The following is a 27188-nucleotide window of genomic DNA, read 5'->3' as shown; positions in this document are numbered from 1 at the left end:
AGCCCTCGCAGACTTAGTCAGTCCGCACGCCCTCACCTCCTCTGACTACATCCTCCTAGGGGACCTCAACTTCCACCTGGAGAACAACAAGGACGGCAACACCGCCGCCCTGCTGGACAACCTCGCCAACCTCGGACTCAAGCAACTGGTGAACACCCGCACCCACTACGCAGGCCACACGCTTGACCCCGTCTTCTCCAGCAAGCACATCTCCTTCAGCCACTCCACCAGACTACACTGGACAGACCACAGCTGCGTCCACTTCAACTTCAGGAGAACCACGACCCACCACCACCCGCAACAAGCTCCCAGCAGAAGCTGGAGCAAGATCACCGCTGACCAGCTCACCACCACCCTCAGCCAGAACCCGCCCACCAACACGACGGACCCCGACGAAGCAGCCCGCAACCTCACACAGTGGCTCACTGACTGCGCCGACGAACTTGCACCACTGAAGAACCCCCCCAGCAGACCAGGCAGCAGGAAAGCCTTGTGGTTCACCACCGACCTCAAAAACTCCAAGAAAACCTGCCGCACCCTCGAGAAAGCCCACATGACCGCCCTCAAGAACGCCACCCGCAAACACCACCAGCTGATCCGCACCACCAAGAAGACAGCATTCAAAGAAAGACTGGACAACAACACCCACAACAGCAAGGAGCTCTTCAGCATTGTCAAAGAGCTCTCAAATCCCAGCGCCTGCAACACCGACATCACTCCCTCGCAAGACCTCTGCGACTCTCTCGCCTCGTTCTTTCACCGCTAGATCGCCGACATTCACAACAGCTTCGGCGCACAAACCACGCACCCAACCGCCGAACCAGCGCCCCCAACCACCACCCTCTGCACCTGGACCCCTGTCAGCACCGAAGACACCACCCACATAAATAACACCATCCACTCCGGCTCCCCCACCGACCCCTGCCCACACCACATCTTCAACAAAGCCGTCTCCACCATCACAACCCAACTCCTGAACATCATGAACAGCTTCTTCGCATCCGCCACCTTCCCGGAGAGCTGGAAACATGCCGAGCTGAGCGCCCTCCTTAAGAAACCCACTGCGGACCCCACGGACCTGAAGAACTTCCGCCCCATCTCGCTCCTCCCCTTTCCAGCCAAAGTCATCGAGAAGACCGTCAACAGACAACTATCCGCCTTCCTCGAGACCAACGGATCCCTCGACCCCTCACAGTCCGGCTTCCCAGCAAACCACAGCACCGAGACCGCCCTCATCGCAGCCACTGACGACATCAGGTCCCTGCTCGACAACGGGGAAACGGCTGCCCTCATCCCCCTGGCCCTCTCAGCAGCCTTCGACACCGTCTGCCACCGCACCCTGATACAGCGCCTCAGCAACACCGGAATCCAAGGAGCGGCCCTGGAGTGGATCATCTCATTCCTCTCCGGAAGAACCCAGAGAGTCCGCCTCCCCCAGTTCCGATCTGCGGCCACCGAAGTTATTTGCGGCGTCCCGCAAGGATCCTCACTCAGCCCCACCCTCTTTGTCTACATGAGCCCTCTCGCAGCCATCGCCCGCCAACACAACCTCAACATCATCTCCTACGCCTTCGACACCCAGCTGATCTTCTCCCTCACCAACGACCCCGCCACCACCAAAGCCAAGCTCCAGGAAGGAATGAGAGACGTCGCAGAATGGATGAAGATCAGCCGTCTGAAACAGAACTTAGACAAGACGGAAGTCCTCATCCTCGGACCATCTCCCTCCACCTGGGACGACTCCTGGTGGCCCCCTGCCCTGTGCAACGCACCCATACCAATGGATCACGCACGCAACCTGGGCTTCATCCTGGACTCCTCCCTCACGATGACCAAGCAAGTGAACGCAGTCTCATCATCCTGCTTCAACACCCTGCGCATGCTCCGAAAGATCTTCCGATGGATCCCCACAGAAACCAGGAAGACGGTCACCCAGGCCCTCGTCACCAGCCGTCTGGACTACGGGAACACCCTCTACGCTGGAACCACAGCCAAACTCCAGAAAAGACTCCAGCGCATACAGAAGCTTCGGCACAACTCATCCTGGACATCCCCCGTCACAGCCAGATCTCCGGACACCTGAGAGACCTGCACTGGCTCCCCGTCAGCAAGAGGATCACGTCCAGACTCCTCACCCACGCACACAAGGCTCTCCACGACACGGGCTCGAAGTACCTCAACAGCCGCCTCACTTTCTACACACCCACCCGCCAGCTCCGATCCGCCAGCCTCGCCCTCGCCTCCGTCCCACGAATTCGGAAATCCACCGTCAGAGGAAGATCCTTCTCCTACCTGGCAGCCAAGACTTGGAACTCCCTCCCCACTCACCTACGGCTGACCCGGGATCACCCCTCCTTCAGGAAACAACTCAAGACCTGGCTGTTCGAGCAGTAGCGACTCCATACAAATTCTTGTGATTGATTGATTGATTGAACAGACAACAAAACCGAGATTCGATACAACCTCTACCTAAAGCATAACAATTAGAAATACTGTATTTAAAATGTTAAAGCATAAATTGAGATAATGGCTCAATATTCTATTCCTGGATTTGCCATACCTGCGTAAAGGAGGACTCTGCATCGCCTTGAACTGGGGCGTTTACCTTCATACTTGGAAGCATTACTGGGACCTGCGGGAGAGTGAGGACGGGGCCAGGACTGCGAGGCCCAGCATTCAGAGCGGCCTGCCACTCGCCGCAGCTGGAGCCTCTTCCCGCCCCTCCCCCCTGCAGCACCTGATAACGGCTCGCGGCCCCCGCTCCACGGGAGCCGCTCGCAAGCCGCGAACACTGTGGTGATTTCTGCTGCCTGTTATTCTATTCCTGGATTTGCCATACCTGCGTAAAGGAGGACTCTGCATCGCCTTGAACTGGGGCGTTTACCTTCATACTTGGAAGCATTACTGGGACCTGCGGGAGAGTGAGGACGGGGCCGGGACTGCGAGGCCCAGCATTCAGAGCGGCCTGCCACTCGCCGCAGATGGAGCCTCTTCCCGCCCGCCCCCTCCTATATTATCCCCGCCCCTCACCGCGAACGCGGGACGCCCGCGGGACTCAGCCCGGGGCTAAGCCCGGGCAAAGGGCGGGCCCTCTGAGGCCCTCAGAGGCTGGAAAGGCTGGTGCGGTGCGGACCCCTGCACCATTTATTGTTTGTTCTTCTTTTAGCACATTGTATTGTATCCTTTTGTGCTAGCACCATTGTGGGTAAAGTGGCCCGACCTCTTTAAGTCATGACTGCCAAGAAATTGAGGTCTGGGAGACTATTGGTAGGTAGGTCCTGCTCAAAAACTAAGTCCAACCCTTTATGTAATAAGGACGGCCAGGTGTCTTTTGTAAAGGGAAAATCTCAACTATTTAGTCTATGGGAAAGAGGCAAGGATAAAATCCTTACTGGGATACCCTCGCTAAAGGATAGCCCACAGGTTGGAGATGAGGCGGTACAATATGTAGAGAATAGGGATACTATTCCATCTCTCTCTACTCTCGTACCCATGAGGGTGGAATGTTTAGGCCCCTCGAAAGAGGAGCCAGGGAATCCTCCAGTTTTATCAAAAATTTCGACACCAGGTCGGCAAATTGTCGACTCTTTAAATAAATTTGGCCTTCCCCCTCTCTTAGACTATCCGCCCCTAGTATAAGCACTACTGATGTCATAGTACATAATAAAACGTTTAACTCCGGTGTATCCCTAACTCCCATAGAGAATGCTTCTGGGGTGGTACAACATATCGATCCCCTTTGTCTTGATATAGATATGGACTTATGCAAAAGATATATAGAGGATGTAATTGATGTGTCATTAGATCCAAGGAAAACCCCGGTGGTACCTGTTCCATCTGGGCTTCATCTATACAATAGTACTCCCGCCAATAATTCTCTCCTCTCTATGCCCCAGCTAAATATTTCCATTCGTCCTCAATTTAATACAACAAATAATGTCCCAACTGGGCCTGTTAGTCATGATAATCCAGTCTCAGAAACATTGGGTTGCATTGAATGTTTGCTTGCTTCTATTCTGTCCCTGCTGGAAAAGTTTGTTGGCGGCTCCGATTGTGTTTTGGAATCTGTGACTCAAATACTAAAGGTTCTATTAGAGCGAGAGGGGGGGGAAGGATACCAGCCCTTCCCCCCATGATTGCTCAACCTGTATCAGAAGAAATTGTAACTATCGCTCCAGTCCAAACCGATTTGATGGAGAATCATCCTACTTTAGATATAGAAAAGGTATTATCAGTCCAGAGGATTTCTCCAATAAATCAGGCGGATGTCTTTAGGAATAACTGTGTGGTGGAGGGTGCTTTGGAAATTGAATCTATCTGTGTTCCGGGAAAAGGAATATCTCAAGAGTTATTTCCCATCTTTTGCCCCCCTATTAAAGTTGAAATAAAGGAGGCTTCGGTGGTATCTAATAAGGGAAAGGTAACGCATTTAAAAAAGAACGGTGGAAAAAGGAGGAAACAGCTGCGTAGATTTGCAAAAAAGAGGCGGAGGAAAATTAATTTTGAAAACAACCTCAACATTACAGTTAATAATTCCACTGAGGAAACTCGGGTGGAGAAATCTCTGCATGAGACACCGGGTGTTGCTCCCCCTTCTTCTCATAAATCCCCTCGAATCCCTTTTCCCTCCATTTCTATGCAGCCCATATCAGGCTTTTCTTGTCCGACTCCTGGGGGATCTGCTAATATAGTTCCTCCTCTGGAGTTAATAAAACCTGTCGATCAAGTGCCAGTTAGCCTTAACCCCTTAGCGAGGCCATTCCCTGCTCTTGCAGGAGGGGAAATAGAATCAATAAGGCCAACCATGATAATTGAGGAGGAAAACATCAATACTTTTATTTTAGACTTTTTTCCGTTATTTGATTCTGATTTTATTTTAAATAGATCTACGCTCCTTCAATGTCTTCACGAGACGGATGGTTTGAAACTGTTACAGACTAACGATATAGATTTAGTAAAAATCTTCAACACTGATGCTGGGTCCCTAACCAGAGTAAGATTCCATTCAAAGTTAGTTGTCAACCTTATTCTCAAAAAAACTGAAAGCTTTCAACGCAGAGGGATTGATGTAATGCCTTTTTTGGTAGAGCCTCAATCTAATAGATTAATGGGCAATCCTTGGTTCTCTCAAGCTGTAGTTGGAAATGGGGTTATCCCTCCTGACTTGGAAGATTTAAAAATTAGTATTGTAAAAAATGGGCGGCAGGTGGAGTATCCAAACCCCCCTCGCTCCCACTTCCAAAGCGCTCCTGCAGAGGTTGGTCATCAATGGAACTGGTTGCCTGGAATCCTAGCTAGTAAATCCTCTCATAAATTCTAATCACAACCGTATCCTTAACAATGATTTCAGGATTTTATCCTGGAATGCTGCAGGAATACGAAATAGCCCCGAAAAACTACTATTTTTACTTTCATTACAATTTAGCGTTATATGCCTTCAAGAAACCTGGTGTATAGAGAATTTTCCCACAGGAAGGGACTATTTTGTTTTGGAGGGCAAAGCAAGCCCCTCTAGGAGAGGCCATGCTAGAGGGGGAATAGCATGCCTTTTGTCCTCCAAGATACAATGGAATTTTTCCCATTTTTTTTAGACCCTAGTAACCTGTTTCAAGTAGTTACGCTATTTAGCTCTGCTAATTCTAAAAATAATCCTATTATTCTAATAAATGTCTATATTCCACCTGATGTCTGCTATAATGAAATTTTATTTAGGGTTTTCTCTTATATTAAAGCACTTTCGGTAAATGATGTCTCTCCCCACATAATGATATTAGGTGATTTTAATTGTAAAGTATCCAACTCTAGTTTGGAGATCTTTCGTAACGCTCATAAAGAGGATTCCCTACAGATACCTCAAACTCTTTTTCCCGGGAATATTAAAACAACAAACAGAGGGAAGATATTCCTTGGAGAGCTCTATGAAATAGATTGAATCATAGTGAATGGTAGGCTCCCCTCTGATACTCCTGCAAACTTTACGCACAAGTCCATCACTGGCGAATCTATTTTAGACTACGTGGTGGTAGATATGCCAACTTTCGTCCTTCTCAAGGACCTCACGGTTACTCGTACACCTCTCAGTGACCATAAAATAATAACCATCTCATTAGACTTAAATCCCCCTCTTATGGATCACTGGTCCTTGGATGGTAATTTGGTTAATTTTGGAGTTTATAGTGGGAGATGCTTTTGGAATTTTAAAGCAATCAAGGGCATCAAGAGCCTTTTAGATAGTGCAGTAAATGACGTGATCAATTGGAAGGGTTCCGAACTAATCTGCTTATCTAACTTCCTGAATAAGGTGTTATTGGTCGCAAAAAAACATCAAAGTAAGACCATATTAAAAAGCTTCCTATTTCTCCGAAGTTGCTTAAGGTAGAAATAAATAAACTCATAAGAGAACAATATCTTAAGTATTGCCATTTAAGACATCACAGACTGGCTCTACTAAAAAGAAGGAGGACAAGGCTAAAAATTAAGCAAAAAACGGAAAGAGAGGACTCGATATGGATCAAACTGCGGGAGGCTGTCTTCAATGGCAAACCTAGACTATTCTGGTCCCTGATTGGGGAAGGTTGTGGTCTTAGATCCAGATCCTTACCTGTCCTGATTGAAGAACAAAAATGGGTAGAATACATCTTGAACTTGTATGCTGGTAATGGAAGGGTAGTTGTTCCCAATAGGAAAAAAGAGAACAATTCCAGCCTTGTTCCACCCTCCGAAAAAAATATTGAACTAGCCATCAAGGGTATGCGTTCGTCTGGAGCAATGGGCCTGGACGAACTCCCCATTTCTGTATTAAAACAGAATAGTGACATCTGGAGTAAGATTCTCTTCCCGGTGTTTAAATTTTGTTTTCTGCATACCATAATCCCTCCATCCTGGAAGAGTAGCATACTGGTCCCCCTGTATAAGAAGGGAGACAGAAATGTACCCCAAAATTATCGACAGATTGCCCTCCTCGATGCTGTCGGCAAAGTTTTTTCTAAATGTCTCTTGCAATTAATTAATGATTGGGTAGCCGAGAATAATATATTGCCTCTTGAGCAGACGGGGTTCCGGAAAAAGCATGGCACCATGGATAACCTGACCGCTTTACAAGTTTTATTGGAGAAATACATCAAGCTCCGGGGAGGGAGAATATATGCAGCATTCATAGATTTCTCCACAGCCTTTGATAAGGTGGATCGCCCTTTGCTGTGGAGAAAGTTATTGGATCTAGGCATGCCCCCCGAGCTTTTAAACTTGGTCCGGGAGCTTCACTCCGACACATGGTGCAGAGTGCTCTTGGGAGGGGAAAGAGGTCTCTCTCAAGCTATCTGTCTGCCAACGGGCTAAAACAAGGATGCCTTTTGGCCCCACTATTGTTTTCGTTATACCTATCGGACCTTCCGCAAATTCTATCGTCAAGTGCTGGTATTGCCCCGACTCTGGGGGGCAAACCGATAGTATGTCTGTTATACGAAGATGATATACTAATCTTGGATTTAACCCCCACTGGATTGAATAATCGGTTGCATGCGCTCCACGGATTTGCATAATCACACCATTTAAGGATAAATGTATCCAAGAGTAAAGTCATGTGAATTGTAGGAAGGAAAAAGCAAAAATATGGGAACTTTTTCTGGAATATAGGGGGCCTCGGATTGGAAGTTGTCCAATCCTATACTTTTCTGGGGAAAATAGTTTCTAGCACACTAAGTGATAAAGCCCATATAGCTAACAATATTCGGAAGGCAATGTCTCATGAGAGGGGATTAAATACCCTCTATAGATCTACTGGACAGAGGCATTTTGCCTACCTATTGGAGGTTTTTAGAGCTAAAGTCCCTTCCACCTTACTATATGGCATAGAATTACTCGAAGTGGGGAGACGGGGTTTTCTGAACACCACAGAGGGAAACATTCTACGGAAATTGTGTATGGTTAATACTGCGTGTTATATAGCAGCCTTTAGGTTGGAATTTGGTATACGAAGTGCTTGGGCCCAGGGTCTTGCTGGGGTAGTACGGTGGGTCTCCAGCTTGGCGAACGGTGAACCTGGTACCTTAAGATATCTGATCCAAAAAGAACTTCTTGGACCCCTAAAAGAGCATTCCACTATTGTAAAGAATTTTAGATTAGCAGTTAAACTTTTGAAATTAGATGAATTGACACTTTTTTCTTTATCTACTTATCAGTTAAAACTGACTCTAAAATTGGCCTCATGGAACCTAAGTTTTGATTTAGATAAAGAGGCCCTTACTGCAAAAAGGGGTACCAAATTAGGATTTCTCAACCTTATGTTTCCTGGAATCTCCCCCATGAGGTGCGTCGTTTTTTGTTTCTCCTGAGGCAAGACCTACTCCCTTTAAATAATTTATCAAAATGGTATGGCTCATCAGTGATGTGCGATCTTTGCAACAAATGCAAACAAGATGTTAAACGTGTTATTCGTTTGTCCGGCCTTAAAACAACATCACCTCAAATGGTTGAGACCTATCTGTCTAAGACTAAATATCTTTTCCGCTTCTGCTTTTCTCGATGCTATCTGTAATCCGCCAAATGAGAGGTTTTGTTGTATACTTTTTAACTTTTTTAAAAGTTTCTTGGATATATATTAGATTTGTTTTTTGTAAATTGTTGATAATGCTTCAAATATCAATGTTGGATGATTTTATGTGGACCTCTGTTAAGAGTTCCAAAACATAAATAAATAAAAACTTGAAACTTTTATCTTCTCTTGTTTATGTACTTGTCATGCCTCGATGGTTTTTCTTTTTTAAAAATTGTGAGTTTTAATTAATTGTACGATAAATTACTTACTATCTCAGTGCCCAGGACACTAAATTGTACATCACTGGTGTGTGTAGTATTCTTTCGATGCTAATGTGCATTCAATGCCTTTTCTTTCTTGAAAGTAAAGCACTGGGGTGCACAGTGTGTGCTGCGTTGCTGTGTGATTGTTGAGTCCAGATCTCGAGCGCCCCCTCACGGCGTCCCTGAGCAGCAGCTGGCCGCCGTCGCTGCTGCTGAGAGTCAAATGCTGAAGGCCTTTGTGCTTGGCCCCGTTTGCAGAGCCAAAGAAGCTGTGGCCCCGGGACATTCGATGGAAATGACCTCCAGCCCCATGGGTGATGCCATGATTACAAAGTAGCCCCCGAGAGGGGCCTGACAAGGATGAAAGGCTGAGATGGTCCACAGGGATTCAGTCCTCCGGTTTGTTGATTGCTCACATGTTGTCTGGAGCAGACACAGAAAACCTCAAGCCCTTCGACGAGCAGCTGGTTCGGATCGTATGTTGGGCCCTTCACAGCACAGCTGGCGAACACCACATCCCCTGTTAGGGTGACAGGAGTGAGTTCACGATTCCTGAATGTGTTGTCTGTTCTCGGGTGAGAATTCAAGGCGCCCCCTGCAGAGCTCCACGCATCCTGGCTACAGGGGATGGAGAGGGCTTGATGAGCTGGGGAGTTTATTTTGGCCTCAAGGCAAGAAGGGGTCTCCTGATCTCCCCCCACCAGGCAGATTTGGGGCTTTTATGGCCATGTCCTTTGAAGCTGTAGCTTGCGAGGGGTTGATGCCTAAGATCAGGACCCTCTGAGACTTCGTGAGTCTTGATAAGATTTAGTCGAAGGCGAATGAACACAAACCCGTGCGACACAGAAATATGTTAACTAAAATGCAATCATTACAGAAAGCAAAACGTCATTATTAATCATGAATTAGCTCAAACAAAGTAAACTGAAGTCCTAATTTACAAGAGGGCTAACATAAGTTAGGCTCTTAAAGAAGCCAGTAGCCAGAACCAAAAATAAAACACAGACTGACATCGTCCGATCAGTTAAAAGGCCAAAGAAAGTCGAAGTATCAAATAAATGAACCGAAAAGTCCAGAGTCTGCTTTTTAAGAAAACCCAGAAAGAAACAGGAATATCTCCAAAGTCCAGCAAGTTTCATGAGGTTTTATGGTACAGAACAACATGCATTTTGTTATTTCTAATGGCATGATAGGGGTGGACTGGCAGTGTTACAAGACATTTACCAATCAATATTCTAGTAAATACGAGAACCTACTTCTGACTGCATCCCATTGGCCAAGCTATGCAAAACGATTGAAGGAAATGAATTGTCATTTGAGCTAATGAATTATATTCATAGAACCTCAGCAGGAAACCTTGGAATATTACAGAGTAAAGGAACATCTGAACACTGTTTCCTAAAATATAACATTGCGGACACCTCTGTGGAGCCTTCTTTTCAATGATTTTACTGAAATGGAAAAACACACCAAGAGGTAGGCTTTGCTTACATAAACTAAAGATGCACTATTCTGCAAACGCATACAGATGTCCGTGCAACCTAAATGAGGCCTAGTCAGGTTAACTCGACAATATCTAAATCAGTAACAATTAATCATTATTTCAATTTGTGAGAATGTTGCACAGCTGCTCGTGCTCCCCGTTGGATGCTGAAGGGGACTTTATATAGGTGAATGGAAGGATAACTCTGCTCGTCTTGGTTACTGAAAGCTGTTTAACATAAAGAATAGTTCTGCCTTGTTGGGCTACGTCAGGCTTTAGATGGCAATGGGTGTGTGCTGAGGAACCCATGTAATGTACTATAAGGTATGGTGGATTTGTAGAGCGCTGCTTGTCACCCGTGCGGGTATCCGGGCTCTGAGTAGGTGAGTGTAGGCGTGTGGTGAGGCTGGGCCTGAGTCCAGGCAGACTTGATGGCCCCTCGAAGACTAATTGACTAGCGAGGCCTTCAGCTTCTTGCGGAGTTCAAGAAGTGAGGAGAAGGCCCTGGTGTGTTGGGGAAGGTCGTTCTGGGATTTGGCTCCCTGGAAGGAGAAAGACGACCTCCGGTGCTGCTTCTGTGGATGCGATGTGTGTGTGCGAGTTAGAGGGATGCTGAGCGAAGTTGCTGGTGCGTTGGTGGAAGTAAAGCCGTGGATTGAAGTATGACAGCCTGTGTTGTGAGGTGACTTAAATGCGTGTGTGGAAAGTTTTAACTGGCTGTGCTTGTGGATGGAGAGCATTTTGGATGTTTGAAGTCTGTGGAGAAGAGATGGGCTGGGATGCCGGTGTAGAGTACGTTGCTATAGTTCAATCAGCTTGTGATCAGGGCCTGCGTGGTGGTACGTCTGGTATCCAGTGGGAGCCACTTGCAGATTTTACGCAACATGCAGAGGATGTAGAAGCATGAGGAGGTGTCGTCGTTGGCCTGGGTCTTCATGGCGAGGTTGGTGTCCAGGATGAGGCTGAGGTTCCTAGCGTGGTTGGTTGGGGTGGATGTAGAAGCATGAGGAGGTGTCGTCGTTGGCCTGGGTCTTCATGGTGAGGTTGGTGTCCAGGATGAGGCTGAGGTTCCTAGCATGGTTGGTTGGGTGGATGTGGAAGCATGAGGAGGTGACGGCGTTGGCCTGGGTCTGCATGGCGAGGTTGGTGTCCAGGATGAGGCTGAGGTTCCTAGCATGGTTGGTTGGGTGGATGTGGAAGCATGAGGAGGTGAAAGTGTTGGGTCTTCATGGCCAGGTTGGTGTCCAGGATGAGGCCAAGGTTCCTAGCATGGTTGGTTGGGGTGGATGTGGAAGCATGAGGAGGTGTCAGCGTTGGCCTGGGTCTGCATGGCGAGGTTGGTGCCAGGGTGAGGCCAAGGTTCCTAGCATGGTTGAATGTATTGGGGGATACCAACCTAATATGGGCGCACTACCTAAACTTCAGGGTACAAGCCGTAGTTATTAGCAATAATCCAGAGGTGCTTCTAGAGGAAAGATGCGTATCCTACATCTACAGCTTCATATGAAGCAACAATGCATACTGTAGTCTCTGAGCACACCCACAATTCATATATGTAATTCAAACAAAAATATGGCAAGCAACTCCAATCTCCAGGAGCCGGAGTGATGTATATATTCTCCAAAGTCAATGCGCAAAAATTCCACTTTCAGAATATGGAGTCCATGTATTTTATTCCACAAGTTGATCAAACCAGCCAACACGTGTTTCGTCGTGCATTAAATAATACTTCGACTTCTTCAGGGCTCTTATCTGTCAGTATTCTCTCCTTCTAATGTAATCCTCACAACTTCAATAAATTAATCAATCTTCCAATTCTCCTCAAAATTCGTCCAGCAATATACCCATTATCTTTCGATCCATTCATCTACAATTTCCACCAGTAAATATCATCTGGTGAGTGTTCCTGTTAAACAATCTCTGAAACTTCAAGTATCCTCTATGGTAAGTATTCAAATAAATTGTACACAGGATCGTCGTCGTCTTATGGTACAAAACACGGTTATCACTTGTCAGTGTCTCCAAATATCTCGACTCCCTGTGTTACATTCATTCTCTGCATATCCTAATGTCGTCCGATCTGTCCAAATCTCGGCGTCTAGCTAGACGCCGAGATTTGGACAGATCGGACGACATTAGGATATGCAGAGAATGAATGTAACACAGGGAGTCGAGATATTTGGAGACACTGACAAGTGATAACCGTGTTTTGTACCATAAGACGACGACGATCCTGTGTACAATTTATTTGAATACTTACCATAGAGGATACTTGAAGTTTCAGAGATTGTTTAACAGGAACACTCACCAGATGATATTTACTGGTGGAAATTGTAGATGAATGGATCGAAAGATAATGGGTATATTGCTGGACGAATTTTGAGGAGAATTGGAAGATTGATTAATTTATTGAAGTTGTGAGGATTACATTAGAAGGAGAGAATACTGACAGATAAGAGCCCTGAAGAAGTCGAAGTATTATTTAATGCACGACGAAACACGTGTTGGCTGGTTTGATCAACTTGTGGAATAAAATACATGGACTCCATATTCTGAAAGTGGAATTTTTGCGCATTGACTTTGGAGAATATATACATCACTCCGGCTCCTGGAGATTGGAGTTGCTTGCCATATTTTTGTTTGAATTACATATATGAATTGTGGGTGTGCTCAGAGACTACAGTATTCCTAGCATGGTTGGTTGGGGTGGATGTGGAAGCATGAGGAGGTGACAGTGTTGGGTCTTCATGGCGAGGTTGGTGTCCAGGGTGAGGCCAAGGTTCCTAGCTTGGTTGGTTGGGGTGGATGGGGAAGCATGATTAGGTGTCGGCGTTGGCCTGGGTCTGCATGGCGAGGTTGGTGTCCAGGATGAGGCCAAGGTTCCTAGCATGGTTGGTTGGGGTGGATGTGGAAGCATGAGGAGGTGACAGTGTTGGGTCTTCATGGCGAGGTTCAAATCAAATCAGGACATTTATAGAGCGCACTACCTACCCATAGGGTCTTGAGGCGCTTGGGGGGGGGGGGTGGGGGTGCCGCTACTGCTCGAACAGCCAGGTCTTGAGCTTCTTCCTGAAGGAGAGGTGGTCTTGGGTCAGGCGCAGGTCGGCCGGGAGGGAGTTCCAGGTCTTGGCGGCCAGGTAGGAGAAGGACCTTCCTCCTGAGGTGGCTCTGCGGATGCGTGGGACGGCGGCGAGGGCGTGGCTGGCGGATCGGAGGTGGCGTTTGGGAGCGTAGAAGTTGATGCGGTTGTTGAGGTAGCTCGGGCCTTGGTCGTGGAGAGCTTTGTGTGCGTGGGTAAGGAGGCGGAAGGTGATTCTCTTGTTGACCGGGAGCCAGTGCAGGTCTTTTAGGTGTCCGGAGATGTGGCTGTGTCGTGGGATGTCGAGGATGAGTCTGGCTGAGGCGTTCTGGATGCGCTGGAGTCTCTTCTGGATCTTGGCGGTGGTTCTGGCGTAGCGTGCGTTGCCGTAGTCCAGTCGGCTGGTGACGAGGGCCTGGGTGACGGTCTTCCTGGTCTCCGTGGGGATCCACCAGAAGATCTTCCGAAGCATGCGCAGGATGTTGAAGCACGACGAGGAGACGGCGTTGACTTGCCTGGTCATGGAGAGGGAAGAGTCCAGGATGAAGCCCAGGTTGCGTGCGTGGTCCGTAGGTTTGGGTGCGGTGCCCAGGGCGGGGGGCCACCAGGAGTCGTCCCAGGCGGAGAGCGAGGAGCCCAGGATGAGGACTTCCGTCTTGTCCGAGTTCAGCTTCAGGCGGCTCGTCGTCATCCACTCGGCTACCTCTCTCATCCCTTCGTGCAGGTTGGCTCTGGCGGCGGCGGGGTCGTTGGTCAGGGATAGGATCAGCTGGGTGTCGTAGGGTGAGGCCAAGGTTCCTAGCGTAGTTGGTTGGGGTGGATGTGGAAGCATGAGGAGGTGTCGGCGTTGGCCTGGGTCTTCATGGCAAGGTTGGTGTCCAGGATGAGGCCGAGGTTCCTAGCATGGTTGGTTGGGTGGATGTGGAAGCATGAGGAGGTGTCGGCGTTGGCCTGGGTCTTCATGGGGAGGTTGGTGTCCAGGATGAGGCCAAGGTTCCTAGCATGGTTGGTTGGGGTGGATGTGGAAGCATGAGGAGGTGACAGTGTTGGGTCTTCATGGCGAGGTTGGTGTCCAGGGTGAGGCCAAGGTTCCTAGCGTGGTTGGTTGGGGTGGCTGTAGAAGCATGAGGAGGTGTCAGCGTTGGCCTGGGTCTTCATGGCAAGGTTGGTGTCCAGGATGAGGCCGAGGTTCCTAGCATGGTTGGTTGGGTGGATGTGGAAGCATGAGGAGGTGTCGGCGTTGGCCTGGGTCTTCATGGGGAGGTTGGTGTCCAGGATGAGGCCAAGGTTCCTAGCATGGTCGGTTGGGGTGGATGTGGAAGCATGAGGAGGTGTCGGCGTTGGCCTGGGTCTTCATGGCAAGGTTGGTGTCCAGGATGAGGCCGAGGTTCCTAGCATGGCCGGTTGGGGTGGATGTGGAAGCATGAGGAGGTGATGGCGTTGGCCTGGGTCTTCATAGCAAGGTTGGTGTCCAGGATGAGGCAGAGGTTCCTAGCATGGTTGGTTGGGTGGATGTGGAAGCATGAGGAGGTGTCGGCGTTGACCTGGGTCTGCATGGCAAGGTTGGTGTCCAGGATGAGGCCGAGGTTCCTAGCATGGTTGGTTGGGTGGATGTGGAAGCATGAGGAGGTGTCGGCGTTGGCCTGGGTCTTCATGGCAAGGTTGGTGTCCAGGATGAGGCCGAGGTTCCTAGCATGGTTGGTTGGGTGGATGTGGAAGCATGAGGAGGTGTCGACGTTGGCCTGGGTCTTCATGGCAAGGTTGGTGTCCAGGATGAGGCCGAGATTCCTAGCATGGTTGGTTGGGTGGATGTGGAAGCATTAGGAGGTGTCGGCGTTGGCCTGGGTCTGCATGGCGAGGTTGGTGTCCAGGATGAGGCCGAGGTTCCTAGCATGGTCGGTTGGGGTGGGTGTGGAAGCATGAGGAGGTGACGGCATTGGCCTGGGTCTTCATGGCAAGGTTGGTGTCCAGGATGAGGCAGAGGTTCCTAGCATGGTTGGTTGGGGTGGATGTGGAAGCATGAGGAGGTGACAGTGTTGGGTCTTCATGGCGAGGTTGGTGTCCAAGATGAGGCCAAGGTTCCTAGCATGGTCGGTTGGGGTGGATGTGGAAGCATGAGGAGGTGACGGCGTTGGCCTGGGTCTTCATGGTGAGGTTGGTTTCCAGGATGAGGCCAAGGTTCCTAGCATGGTTGGTTGGGGTGGATTTGAAAGCATGAGGAGGTGATGGTGTTGGCCTGGGTCTTCATGGTGAGGTTGGTGTCCAGGATGAGGCCAAGGTTCCTTGCATGGTTGGTTGGGGTGGATGTGGAAGCATGAGGAGGTGATGGTGTTGGCCTGGGTCTTCATGGCAAGGTTGGTGTCCAGGATGAGGCCGAGGTTCCTAGCATGGTTGGTTGGGGTGGATGTGGAAGCATGAGGAGGGGACGGCATTGGCCTGGGTCTTCATGGGGAGGTTGGTGTCCAGGATCATGCCAAGGATCCGAGCGTGGTTGGTTGGGGTGGATCTGGAAGCATGAGGAGGTGACGGCGTTGGCCTGGGTCTTCATGACGAGGTTGGTGTCTAGGATGAGGTCAATGTTCCTAGCGTGGTTGGTTGGGGTGGATGTGGATTCAAGATCAGTGGGCATCAGGTGGAATCACAAGGGGAGATCTTATTCCTGAAGATCAGTACTTCAGGTTTGTGCTGACCTTGAGACAGTTCTGTTTCATCCAATTGGCCACGCTGGTCATGCTTTGTTTGAAGTTTGACTTTGTGGTGCCGTTGTCGTTTGTTTATTTAAAGACTTGTTAGCCATCCTCTCATGTGCAGGCGTTGTGTAGATACGGATATCATGTAAACACTGTCTGCCTGTCTGTGCATCGTTACATAAACCTGCTGCGTTTCAATTGTCCCTACGTAATTCCCAGCCTTGTCTTTGATTTTACACTGTTGATCTGTTGTGTTCTTCAGATTCTTCCCAAGAGAAGGCTGACCTGGTCATTATCGTGAAGAAAGAACCCAGTGATCCTGAGCTGGACGATACTGATGTCATCAACATCCCTAAAAGCCCCATAGAAGGTGAGGTAAAACCTCAGTACATGTGCTAGTGTACACACACGCTTACCAGGCCCGGACTGGCAGTTGCGGGCACCGGACAATCCCCTGGTGCGCCGCATGGGTGGGGGGCCGGTTTGGGGCAGCTGCAAAATCTTTAACAAAATCTGCCGAAAACCGGTCCTGGCAATGAACTCAGTCGCACCCCCGGACCCTCGCCAGGGGGGCCGGCTGAGCACTTTGCCAGGGCCGGTTTTGGTTCCCAGTCCGGCACTGACGCTTATGGCAACACAAGACAGAGAAGTACAGGTGAAATGGGTGGGCGCAAGGCGTGTTTTGCTGTTCTGAAGCATGCTGTTGTACATCAGTAAGGCCTTTGGGGCAGAAGGTCAGAAGAGGGAGTGGAGGTCTATGATCCTAACCTTGACATTGATAGTGTGGGTTGATTACTGCGATGGTAAGTCTCGAAGAGGGAGTGGAGGTCTATGATCCTAACCTTGACATTGATATTGTGGGTTGATTACTGCGATGGTAAGTCTCGGAAGAGGGAGTGGAGGTCTATGATCCTAACCTTAACATTGATAGTGTGGGTTGATTACTGCGATGGTAAGTCTCGAAGAGGGAGTGGAGGTCTATGATCCTAACCTTGACATTGATATTGTGGGTTGATTACTGCGATGGTAAGTCTCGGAAGAGGGAGTGGAGGTCTATGATCCTAACCTTGACATTGATATTGTGGGTTGATTACTGCGATGGTAAGTCTCGGAAGAGGGAGTGGAGGTCTATGATCCTAACCTTGACATTGATAGTGTGGGTTGATTACTGCGATGGTAAGTCTCGAAGAGGGAGTGGAGGTCTATGATCCAAACCTTGACATTGATATTGTGGGTTGATTACTGCGATGGTAAGTCTCGTAAGAGGGAGTGGAGGTCTATGATCCTAACCTTGACATTGATATTGTGGGTTGATTACTGCGATGGTAAGTCTTTGAAGAGGGAGTGGAGGTCTATGATCCTAACCTTGACATTGATATTGTGGGTTGATTACTGCGATGGTAAGTCTCGGAAGAGGGAGTGGAGGTCTATGATCCTAACCTTGACATTGATATTGTGGGTTGATTACTGCGATGGTAAGTCTCGGAAGAGGTAGTGGAGGTCTATGATCCTAATCTTGACATTGATATTGTGGGTTGATTACTGCGATGTGGAGGTCTATGATCCTAACCTTGACATTGATATTGTGGGTTGATTACTGCGATGGTAAGTCTCGAAGAGGGAGTGGAGGTCTATGATCCTAACCTTGACATTGATATTGTGGGTTGATTACTGCGATGGTAAGTCTCGGAAGAGGGAGTGGAGATCTATGATCCTAACCTTGACATTGATAGTGTGGGTTGATTACTGCAATGGTAAGTCTCGGAAGAGGGAGTGGAGGTCTATGATCCTAACCTTGACATTGATATTGTGGGTTGATTACTGCGATGGTAAGTCTCGGAAGAGGGAGTGGAGGTCTATGATCCTAACCTTGACATTGATATTGTGGGTTGATTACTGCGATGGTAAGTCTCGGAAGAGGTAGTGGAGGTCTATGATCCTAACCTTGACATTGATATTGTGGGTTGATTACTGCGATGTGGAGGTCTATGATCCTAACCTTGACATTGATATTGTGGGTTGATTACTGCGATGGTAAGTCTCGGAAGAGGTAGTGGAGGTCTATGATCCTAACCTTGACATTGATATTGTGGGTTGATTACTGCGATGTGGAGGTCTATGATCCTAACCTTGACATTGATATTGTGGGTTGATTACTGCGATGGTAAGTCTCGGAAGAGGGAGTGGAGGTCTATGATCCTTACCTTGACATTGATAGTGTGGGTTGATTACTGCAATGGTAAGTCTCGAAGAGGGAGTGGAGGTCTATGATCCTAACCTTGACATTGATGTTGTGGGTTGATTACTGAGATGGTAAGTCTCGAAGAGGGAGTGGAGGTCTATGATCCTAACCTTGACATTGATATTGTGGGTTGATTACTGCAATGGTAAGTCTCGGAAGAGGGAGTGGAGGTCTATGATCCTAACCTTGACATTGATAGTGTGGGTTGATTACTGCGATGGTAAGTCTCGGAAGAGGGAGTGGAGGTCTATGATCCTAACCTTGACAATGATAGTGTGGGTTGATTACTGCGATGGTACGTCTCAGAAGAAGGCGTGATGGTCTAAGATGCTAACCTTAACATTGATAGTGTGGGTTGATTACTGTGGGCCTGATTCACAGAACTAATTTAAGACATCCCCAGCCCTGCAGGACAAGCCTTACTCCATCTCGGAATCACAGGTATCTCCTTGACTCTGAACTTAATTCTGGGCTCCTTGCCCTGTTCATTTATAAGTGCACACACCCATGCCACTTGAGGTTAACGGACCCTCGCTACGCTCACCTGCGACCGCACCCTCGTGGACACTCACCACTGCCACTGCTCTTCGGACGCCTTACCACCACCTAAACTATACCTTCCCTCCAAGATAGTATCAATTGAGGTCAACGGACCCTCTCAACGCTCACCTACGACCGCACCCACGTGGACACTCACCACTACCACTGTTCTTCGGACGCCTCACCACCCCTTAAACAATATCTTCCCTCCAAGCTAGTATCATTAAGATCATGACTGGCTCCCAAATTGAAATCCCCTTTCTTAAAATAGACCACTCCACTGGAACATCACTTTTGAGATCACGCATGCCACAACTAGTTGTTCCCATAAGGAATACTCACTCACCCACATTCACTTGATGTCACCGATACGTCTTGTTCTAATGGAAAATTCTTACTGATGCTCTCCTTTTTCCTCCCTCTTTAGGCTATTGTGTAATGTAATTTTTAGGCACAAATTGTTGTCCTGATGATGATTCCTTGTATCTTTGTTATGGAATCGAAACGCCGTCGACCTACTTTTACACCATATGTTCAATGTATACCGAATGAGACATGCAACCAATGGTGTAATTGAATTTCTGTTATTGCATAATTTTTCAGAAATCTCTCACTTTCTGCCTAAACCATTCTCTTGTTTCTTACCTCTTCTTATCTTTCTATTTTGCCGATTTGTAAGCGTGAGGGCACAGGCTTGTGTCTCACTCCTTGTGAATGTAAGATAATCCGTGTGTTGAACTTTCTTAATAGTAAAAAAATTTTGTGATCATTGTCCGGCTGGATAAATCACACCAACCAATATAGTTCCATTGTGTCTATATTTATTTTACTTGCCACTTTTCTACACATAGGACCACTGTTGTTGAATATAAACAGGTCTAATCACGGCATCCAGTGGCCGGTAGCAGTTATGTTTGATTTTATAGTGATAGTGAACCTCACAGGGACATCTAAGACAAAGCTCTGTATCTTACAAGCATACAGTGTTAGAGGGAGCTTTATGTGCCCCTGAGCCCAATAACATCCATCATAGAGGCAAACATTCTGAGAGGATGCTATCTTCCACCACTCATAGCAACAAGAATCCTACAGGCACAGAGTGGAAGAGAAAGCTCTGCTTCTCAAATCCCTTACAGGCACGCTGTGTTAGCAGGAGCTGTTTGTGTCCCACAGCCTAGTGAGATACATCATACAGACGCATTGATAGCGGAGCTGCTTGTAGTACCATGCATTGTAAAGGGACTGGGTGTGAGAGGAAGCTCTGCTTCGGAGAGCTCATAGTAGCAAGCATCCCACAGGCACAGAGTGGTAGATGGAACCCTTTGTCTCTCAGAGCTCAGTAACAAGCTTCCCAGAGGCACGGGGTCTGGGATCGGCCTCAGTGTCCCGCAGTTCATAGTAACATGAATCTTACAGGAACACACAGTCCAGGGGCGATCTGCCTCTGAGAGCACAGTCAAGTCCATATTACAGGTACAGTACCAGAGTGAGATGCTGCCTCTCTGAACCCAGACACCTGTATGTTGCTGGCATAGCTTGTTAGAAGGAGGCTGCTGCCTCTCAGAGCTCATAGTGACATGCATCTACCAAGGACCGGGTACGAGAGGGAGCTCCCTGCCTCTCAGAGCACAGACTCACATGCATCTACCAAGGACAGAGTACAAGAGGGAGCTCCCTGCCTCTCAGAGCACAGACTCACATGCATCTACCAAGAACCGGTACAAGAGGGAGCTCCCTGCCTCTCAGAGCACAGACTCACATGCATCTACCAAGAACCGGTACGAGAGGGAGCTCCCTGCCTCTCAGAGCACAGACTCACATGCATCTACCAAGAACCGGTACGAGAGGGAGCTCCCTGCCTCTCAGAGCACAGACTCACATGCATCTACCAAGAACCGGTACCAAGAACCGGTACGAGAGGGAGCTCCCTGCCTCTCAGAGCACAGACTCACATGCATCTACCAAGAACCGGTACGAGAGGGAGCTACCTGCCTCTCAGAGCACAGACTCACATGCATCAGACTGGTTGGCCGAAAGCCACCTAAAACTAAACACCCTCAAAACGGAATTCCTCCTAATCCCTCCTCCCTCCAAAGTAACCATAATTCAAGACTGGCTGAAAAACCTAACAGCACTCAACTGCCAAACTCTTATTATCGACTCAGCGAAATCGCTGGGAGTAACCTTGGACAGAAATCTAGATATGCAAAAACACATCAGCGCAGCAACAAAAGTAGCAAACTTTCAGATCAACACCTTGAGAAAACTAAAATCCTTCCTGCCCGAAAAGGGCTTCAAACGGGCTGTTCAACCACTAGTTATTCCAATAGTGGAATATGGGAGTGTCTCTGTTTGCAGCCTTCCCAGATCCTCAACAGCCCCTCTAAGAGCTCCCTGCCTCAGAACACATACTGACATGCATCTAACAAGGACAGAGTACAAGAGGGAGCTCCCTGCCTCTCAGGGCACAGACTAACATGCATCTAACAAGGACAGAGTACAAGTGGGAGTTCCCTGCCTCTCAGAGCTCATAGTAAAATGTATCTACCAAGGACAGGGTAGGATAGGCAGCTCAGGGCAGATACTAACGTGTGTCACAGGCAGAATGTGAGAGGGAACTGTGCTCTGCGAGCTCACAGAAACAGACCACGTGCAGCCACAGTGTCTAACAGAAGCCACTGTCTTTTTAAATTCTACAAAATGTCTATTCGAGGCATATGAGCTGCAGATTACACACTGTGCTTAGATCACCACCTAGTGTTGGGCCCGGATGTTTACAGTTGTTTTTGTCCTGGAAAGTCTTTGGAAGTCACAAGATAGGTGACTTATCCTTTGGATTACACTGCGCATGGGCATCAGCTCCATCCTTAGATTGTTTTTTTCCGCCATCGGGCTCGGATGTGTTTCCTGCACTCCGGTTTGGAACGATTCTCCCTCCGCGCACAATCCTCACCCTTTTCAATGGTATTGTCTTGAGCGCGTTTCCAATCGACACGACTCTTCACAACTTCGAAGTCTTCGATTCCAGTCTTCGATTCCAGTCTTCGATTCCAGTCTTCGATTCCAGTCGTTGACGTCCTTTCCATGAGCCTTACCTTCTGGCTCATGGAAAGGACGCCATTTAAGAAGTGTCCTCAATGTGGGTCAAAGTTTCCCCACACCGATCTCCATGAGGTGTGCAACATTTGCCTCTCACCGGAGCACGAGGCCAGAGACTGTTCCGCTTGTGCCTCCTTCCGCTCCAAGAAGACGATTCGGGACCGATGTGCTCGAAGAACCATGATTTGCTCGTCATCTTTGATCTCAGACGACATCTTCCAAGAGGGTGTCGACGTGCCAGAACAGGAGCAAAAACATGATGTTGACCGCAACTCCGAGGCAGACGACTCAGACGTTAAGGACATCACTCAGGCACAGCGGGTCAGAAGTACACACGTCGACCCCGACCCTTCCTCGACACCTCCAAAAAGCTTTGGTCACACCCTCACCTTTGGGCCTGGGTGCACACCGAGAGACTGCTTCCCATGCCCCGCCTTCGAGCTCAGCAAAGAAGACTAATAAGCCTTTAGGCGACTCGGGCTCGAGTCAGACTACCCCCGGTGCCGGCACTAGCCTACCAGCACCGAAAATGAACCCATCTTCTTCTTCCTCCACGCCAGCTGCTTCCACATCTAAGCACCCGGCGCCGAAGACTGGCACCTGCTCCTTGGCACCAAAACAATACTCGGAGCCGAGCAAAAAATTGCCACAGAAAGGACCCGACTCCCATACCTCGGAGCTGAAAAAAGCCTTTGAACCGAAAAAAATCACACGTTCCACAGGCCAAAGACACTGCAAAAGAACATGTCTCAAAGCCAAAAGATGCTACCGGTTCGGTGCTGAAAAAGCCTACGGAACCAAAGACCTCGGCACCGAAGGATCTACCTCCCACAGAGGAACTATTTCATCCAGATCCTACACAAAAGACTCTTGTAAAGGATCCCAAAACTGGTCAAAAAACTTAGTTATAAAAAAATGACTATTAGACATGCCTGCACCGGCTCCTCATCCTAAGAATAAGGACATTGCAACCTCTCCTCCAAGGATACCTTCTCCACCACCTCCTCCTCCTCCTCATCCTCCTCCTCATCCTCCTCCTCCTCCTTCACCACCTCCTCCCCTGCCACATCACTCCCCTACACCATCTCCTATTCCATTAGAAGATGATGATGACGGGGATAACACCTCTGATGACACAGGGGGTGGTGCAGATAATGAGCCACTAGATAATACTAGTCTTCCTGGCTCACCTAACCCTTGGGATGATTATAGCACCCCAGACGTCCCTAACATGCCACAAGTTGACACATACCCCTCCAGGCCTTCCCCACCAGAGGACACTATGGGATTTAACCAACTTGTCCATAGGGCTGCCCATTACCGTGGGGTTGACCTACATACTGACCCAATAGACGAAGATTTCCTTATGGATACCTTTGACACCACACAAAGGCCCACCTCAATTTTATCCATGCGTAAAGGGGTCATTAAACATGCGCCAGAGGTCTTCAAAGATCCAGTCAGGGCTCGAATCATCAACCCCCGAATTGAGAAAAAGTATAAGGCTGCCCCCTCAGATCCAGCCTACATTAAAGGGCCTGCACCACTAGACTCCCTTGTAGTCTCCAACGCACGCAAAAGAGCCAATTCTCAAACATCAGGCGAGGCTCCCCCAGATAAAGAGTCTAAACTCCTAGACACCTCAGGCAAACGAACGGCGTCACAGGCAGCAAACATATGGCGTATTGCCAATACTCAGGCACTACTAGCAAGGTAGGACAGGGCACATTATGATGAGTTAGAATCCATAATGCAGCACCTTCCAGACAATACAAAAATAGGGCCAATGAACTTATACAAGAGGGTAAAACCATCACCAATACCTCTATTCGTTGTGCCCTAGATACAGCAGATACTGCTTCAAGGGCAATTAATATCGGTGTCCTTTTGCGTAGCCAGGCATGCCTACGCAATTTTAGGTTTCAAACCTGAAGTACAAAGTGCCATTCTCAATCAACCCTTCGATGCGCAACACTTATTTGGGCCTAATGTGGACGTATCCCTTGAAAAAATAAAAAAGGATACGGACACAGCTAAATCTATGGGAGCCTTGCAGTCGCAAGCTCCCAGACGCTCCTTTCATCGCTCATCCTACAGAAGCACCACCAGGGAATACTCCTCAGATAGTCCCTCCACTTCTTACAAAGCCCCTACCCAATCCACCTTCAGTGGGGGCTACCAAAGAGGGGGTTACAGGGTAACAACAACAAAGGCAGACGCAAAACGAACAACTCCCGCTCTGCCTCCACCCCTCCCCAATGACTTCCCTCCACTTCCCCCACCACATTTCACTCCAGTTGGGGTAAGACTGCAGCAATTCCTTCCGGTCTGGACCAACATCACATCAGACAGGTGGGTGCTACAAATAATTCAATCAGGTTACTGTCTCGAACTAACATTTACCCCCCCCAAACATACCACCCAAACAGCACCTATTGTCACAAGAACATTTGCTTCTGCTAAAGCAGGAGGTAATATCCCCTATACTTTCTTATCCCCAAAAAGTAAGGCTCTCTAAGGCTTATTCTAGACCTCAGACCACTAAACCTGTACATACAATCAGACCACTTCCATATGGTCACACTCCAGCAGGTCCTTCCTCTCCTTTTACAAATCCTACAGAAGCACCACCAGGGAATACTCCTCAGATAGTCCCTCCACTTCTTACAAAGCCCCTACCCAATCCACCTTCAGTGGGGGCTACCAAAGAGGGGGTTACAGGGTAACAACAACAAAGGCAGACGCAAAACGAACAACTCCCGCTCTGCCTCCACCCCTCCCCAATGACTTCCCTCCACTTCCCCCACCACATTTCACTCCAGTTGGGGTAAGACTGCAGCAATTCCTTCCGGTCTGGACCAACATCACATCAGACAGGTGGGTGCTACAAATAATTCAATCAGGTTACTGTCTCGAACTAATATTTACCCCCCCCAAACATACCACCCAAACAGCACCCATTGTCACAAGAACATTTGCTTCTGCTAAAGCAGGAGGTAATATCCCCTATACTTTCTTATCCCCAAAAAGTAAGGCTCTCTAAGGCTTATTCTAGACCTCAGACCACTAAACCTGTACATACAATCAGACCACTTCCATATGGTCACACTCCAGCAGGTCCTTCCTCTCCTTTTACAAAAAGACTTCCTTGCCACTATAGATCTCAAGGACGCCTATTTCCACATTCCCATTCACTCAGCTCACAGAAAGTATCTCAGATTTGTACGGTCAGCATTATCAATTCAAGGTACTCCCATTTGGAGTCACAACAGCACCATGAGTGTTTACCAAGTGCCTAGCAGTGGTAGCAGCACACTTAAGAAGACAGTACATTAACATCTTCCCATATCTCGATGAATGGCTCATAACAGCCAGCTCATACAGTCAATGTCTACAACACACTCGCAACACCACCTATTTACTCCACATCTTGGGGTTCACAGTAAACCACACCAAGTCATATCTGCAACCGTCCCACGTACAACAATATCTCTGTGCCACAATAAACACCTCAACAGCGCTAGCTTATCCCTCTCCTGCCAGGATAACACATATGCAAGCTCTTTTAACAAAATTCCAACTGCAACACTCTCTTCCAGCTCGAGTGTTCATGCAACTCATGCATATTCATAATGCCTCATGCAAGACTACAGATCCGTCCTCTTCAAGAGTGCTTAGCACGCCAATGGAACCGGGCTCAGGGTCAATTAACAGACCTAGTGTTGGTAGTCAGTCGGACTCACTGCTCTCTGCAATGGTGGGGCACCAAAAACCTTTCCAAGGGCCGACCATTCCTAGAGCCAGTTCCTCAAATAGTCATGACAGCGGACGCATCGCTCTCTCCGGCTGGGGAGCTCATCTACTGCACCACACCATGTAGGGCAGGTGGACACCGCAACAAAAGTTCTCTTCCAGGGGATCCTCATCAATAGTCATAAGCATTAGAATATTCCCGCCCATGCGCGGGACCCCGGAAACAATATATTATATGTGCCCCACATATACATATACATATATATATAAAAATATATATATAAAAATAAGCAATTGCAGCCAAATAAAACAGTAGAGCTGGAATATGCTGTGAAGAATTTCCACCATACATGTGTATTAGCATTAGAAACATGAGAAACAACACCAATGCTTGTTTAGAAATTGTTTTAATGCTTAGAAAGCAGTAGAAATTCTTATAACACACTGTAAGCATATACAGCTCCCAGGCTGCATTGCAAATACCCAGCCTAAAAAGACTGAAAAGCTAACTCTGTAGCTGCATGTACCAAAACTGACGCTGTGCCTTTAAGGCACCTCTGCCCCTAGCTTCCCATCATGCCTCAGGGGTTACAGTTAGGTCAGTTGTTCTTTCCGGCTCCTTCAGGAAGGACCCTGGATACACAGCTCCACATTTTTTCTGCCTTTTTCAGTCAGAAAAGCTTCAAAAGAACAATTTTTTGATTTACTTTGACTTTTAACATCAGGGTCAAGTAAATAACTGCTTAGCAGTCGAATTTTTGTGAGGTTTTCCTGTCAGGATGCCCTCATTATTTGATGATTGCCCTTCTTGTGGCCACAAGAAGGCAAAAACGGACTCTCATGAGGTCTGTATTTTATGCTTGCCAGAGGATCATGATCCAAAAGACTGTTCCCATTGTCAAAATCTGTCTGACAGGACTTTAAAAGACAGAGAGAGGAACAGGCTCTATGGTCTGGCCCAGAGATCCATGAGAGGAAGATCTACAGAGAGGAAGAGTTCGAAGAGACCCAGAACTCCCTCCAAAGGCAAGCCAGAGCGTCCATCAACCTCAGCGTCGGGCTCGGCGCTGAAAAAACGGCATCTGATGGACAGTTCGAAAGAAAAAGCTCCGTCGACGTCGGGACCGGCGTCGACGAGGAAATCGTCGTCGAAAAGAGGTTCACCGACGTCGAAGAAAGCTCCGCCGTCGTCAACTAGGCGACGATCGGCGTCGAGAGAAGCCACGAGATCTCCGTCGACGAGAAGATCGGCGTCAAGACGTAAGTCAACTCCGCCGCCGTCAACCAGGCGACGGTCGGCGTCGAGAGACAGAACACACTCGCCGACGACTCAACGTCGACAGGCTTCGAAGAGTGTGACACCTCCGCCGACGTCTCCACGGAGGCGCTCGGCGTCGAGGAGCAAGAGCCCCCTCGGACGATCGTCGTCGAGGAAGGGATCATCGTCGAAGGCGTGTCGGCGCTCGACGTCGAGGATGTCCGATCCTCCGCCGTCACCACATG

The 27188-nt window shown here is 48.4% G+C and overlaps 1 protein-coding gene across 3 annotated transcripts in view; it reads left to right on the top strand.

The window, feature by feature from the left end:
- LOC147706814 (uncharacterized) overlaps positions 1-27188 on the top strand; it is a 160257-nt gene that overhangs the window by 89383 nt on the left and 43686 nt on the right. For all 3 annotated transcript variants that reach the window (XM_086925941.1, XM_086925942.1, XM_086925940.1), the window contains one exon: positions 16314-16421. In XM_086925941.1, the coding sequence (XP_086782067.1) occupies positions 16314-16421 (108 nt within the window). The remainder of the gene's footprint in view (positions 1-16313; positions 16422-27188) is intronic.

The sequence above is a fragment of the Lissotriton vulgaris genome, chromosome 6 (genome assembly GCF_964263255.1).
Source record: "Lissotriton vulgaris chromosome 6, aLisVul1.2, whole genome shotgun sequence".
NCBI lineage: Eukaryota > Metazoa > Chordata > Amphibia > Caudata > Salamandridae > Lissotriton > Lissotriton vulgaris.
The sequence above is the reverse complement of the archived record's forward strand: the minus strand, read 5'-3'. Positions and strand labels throughout refer to the sequence as shown.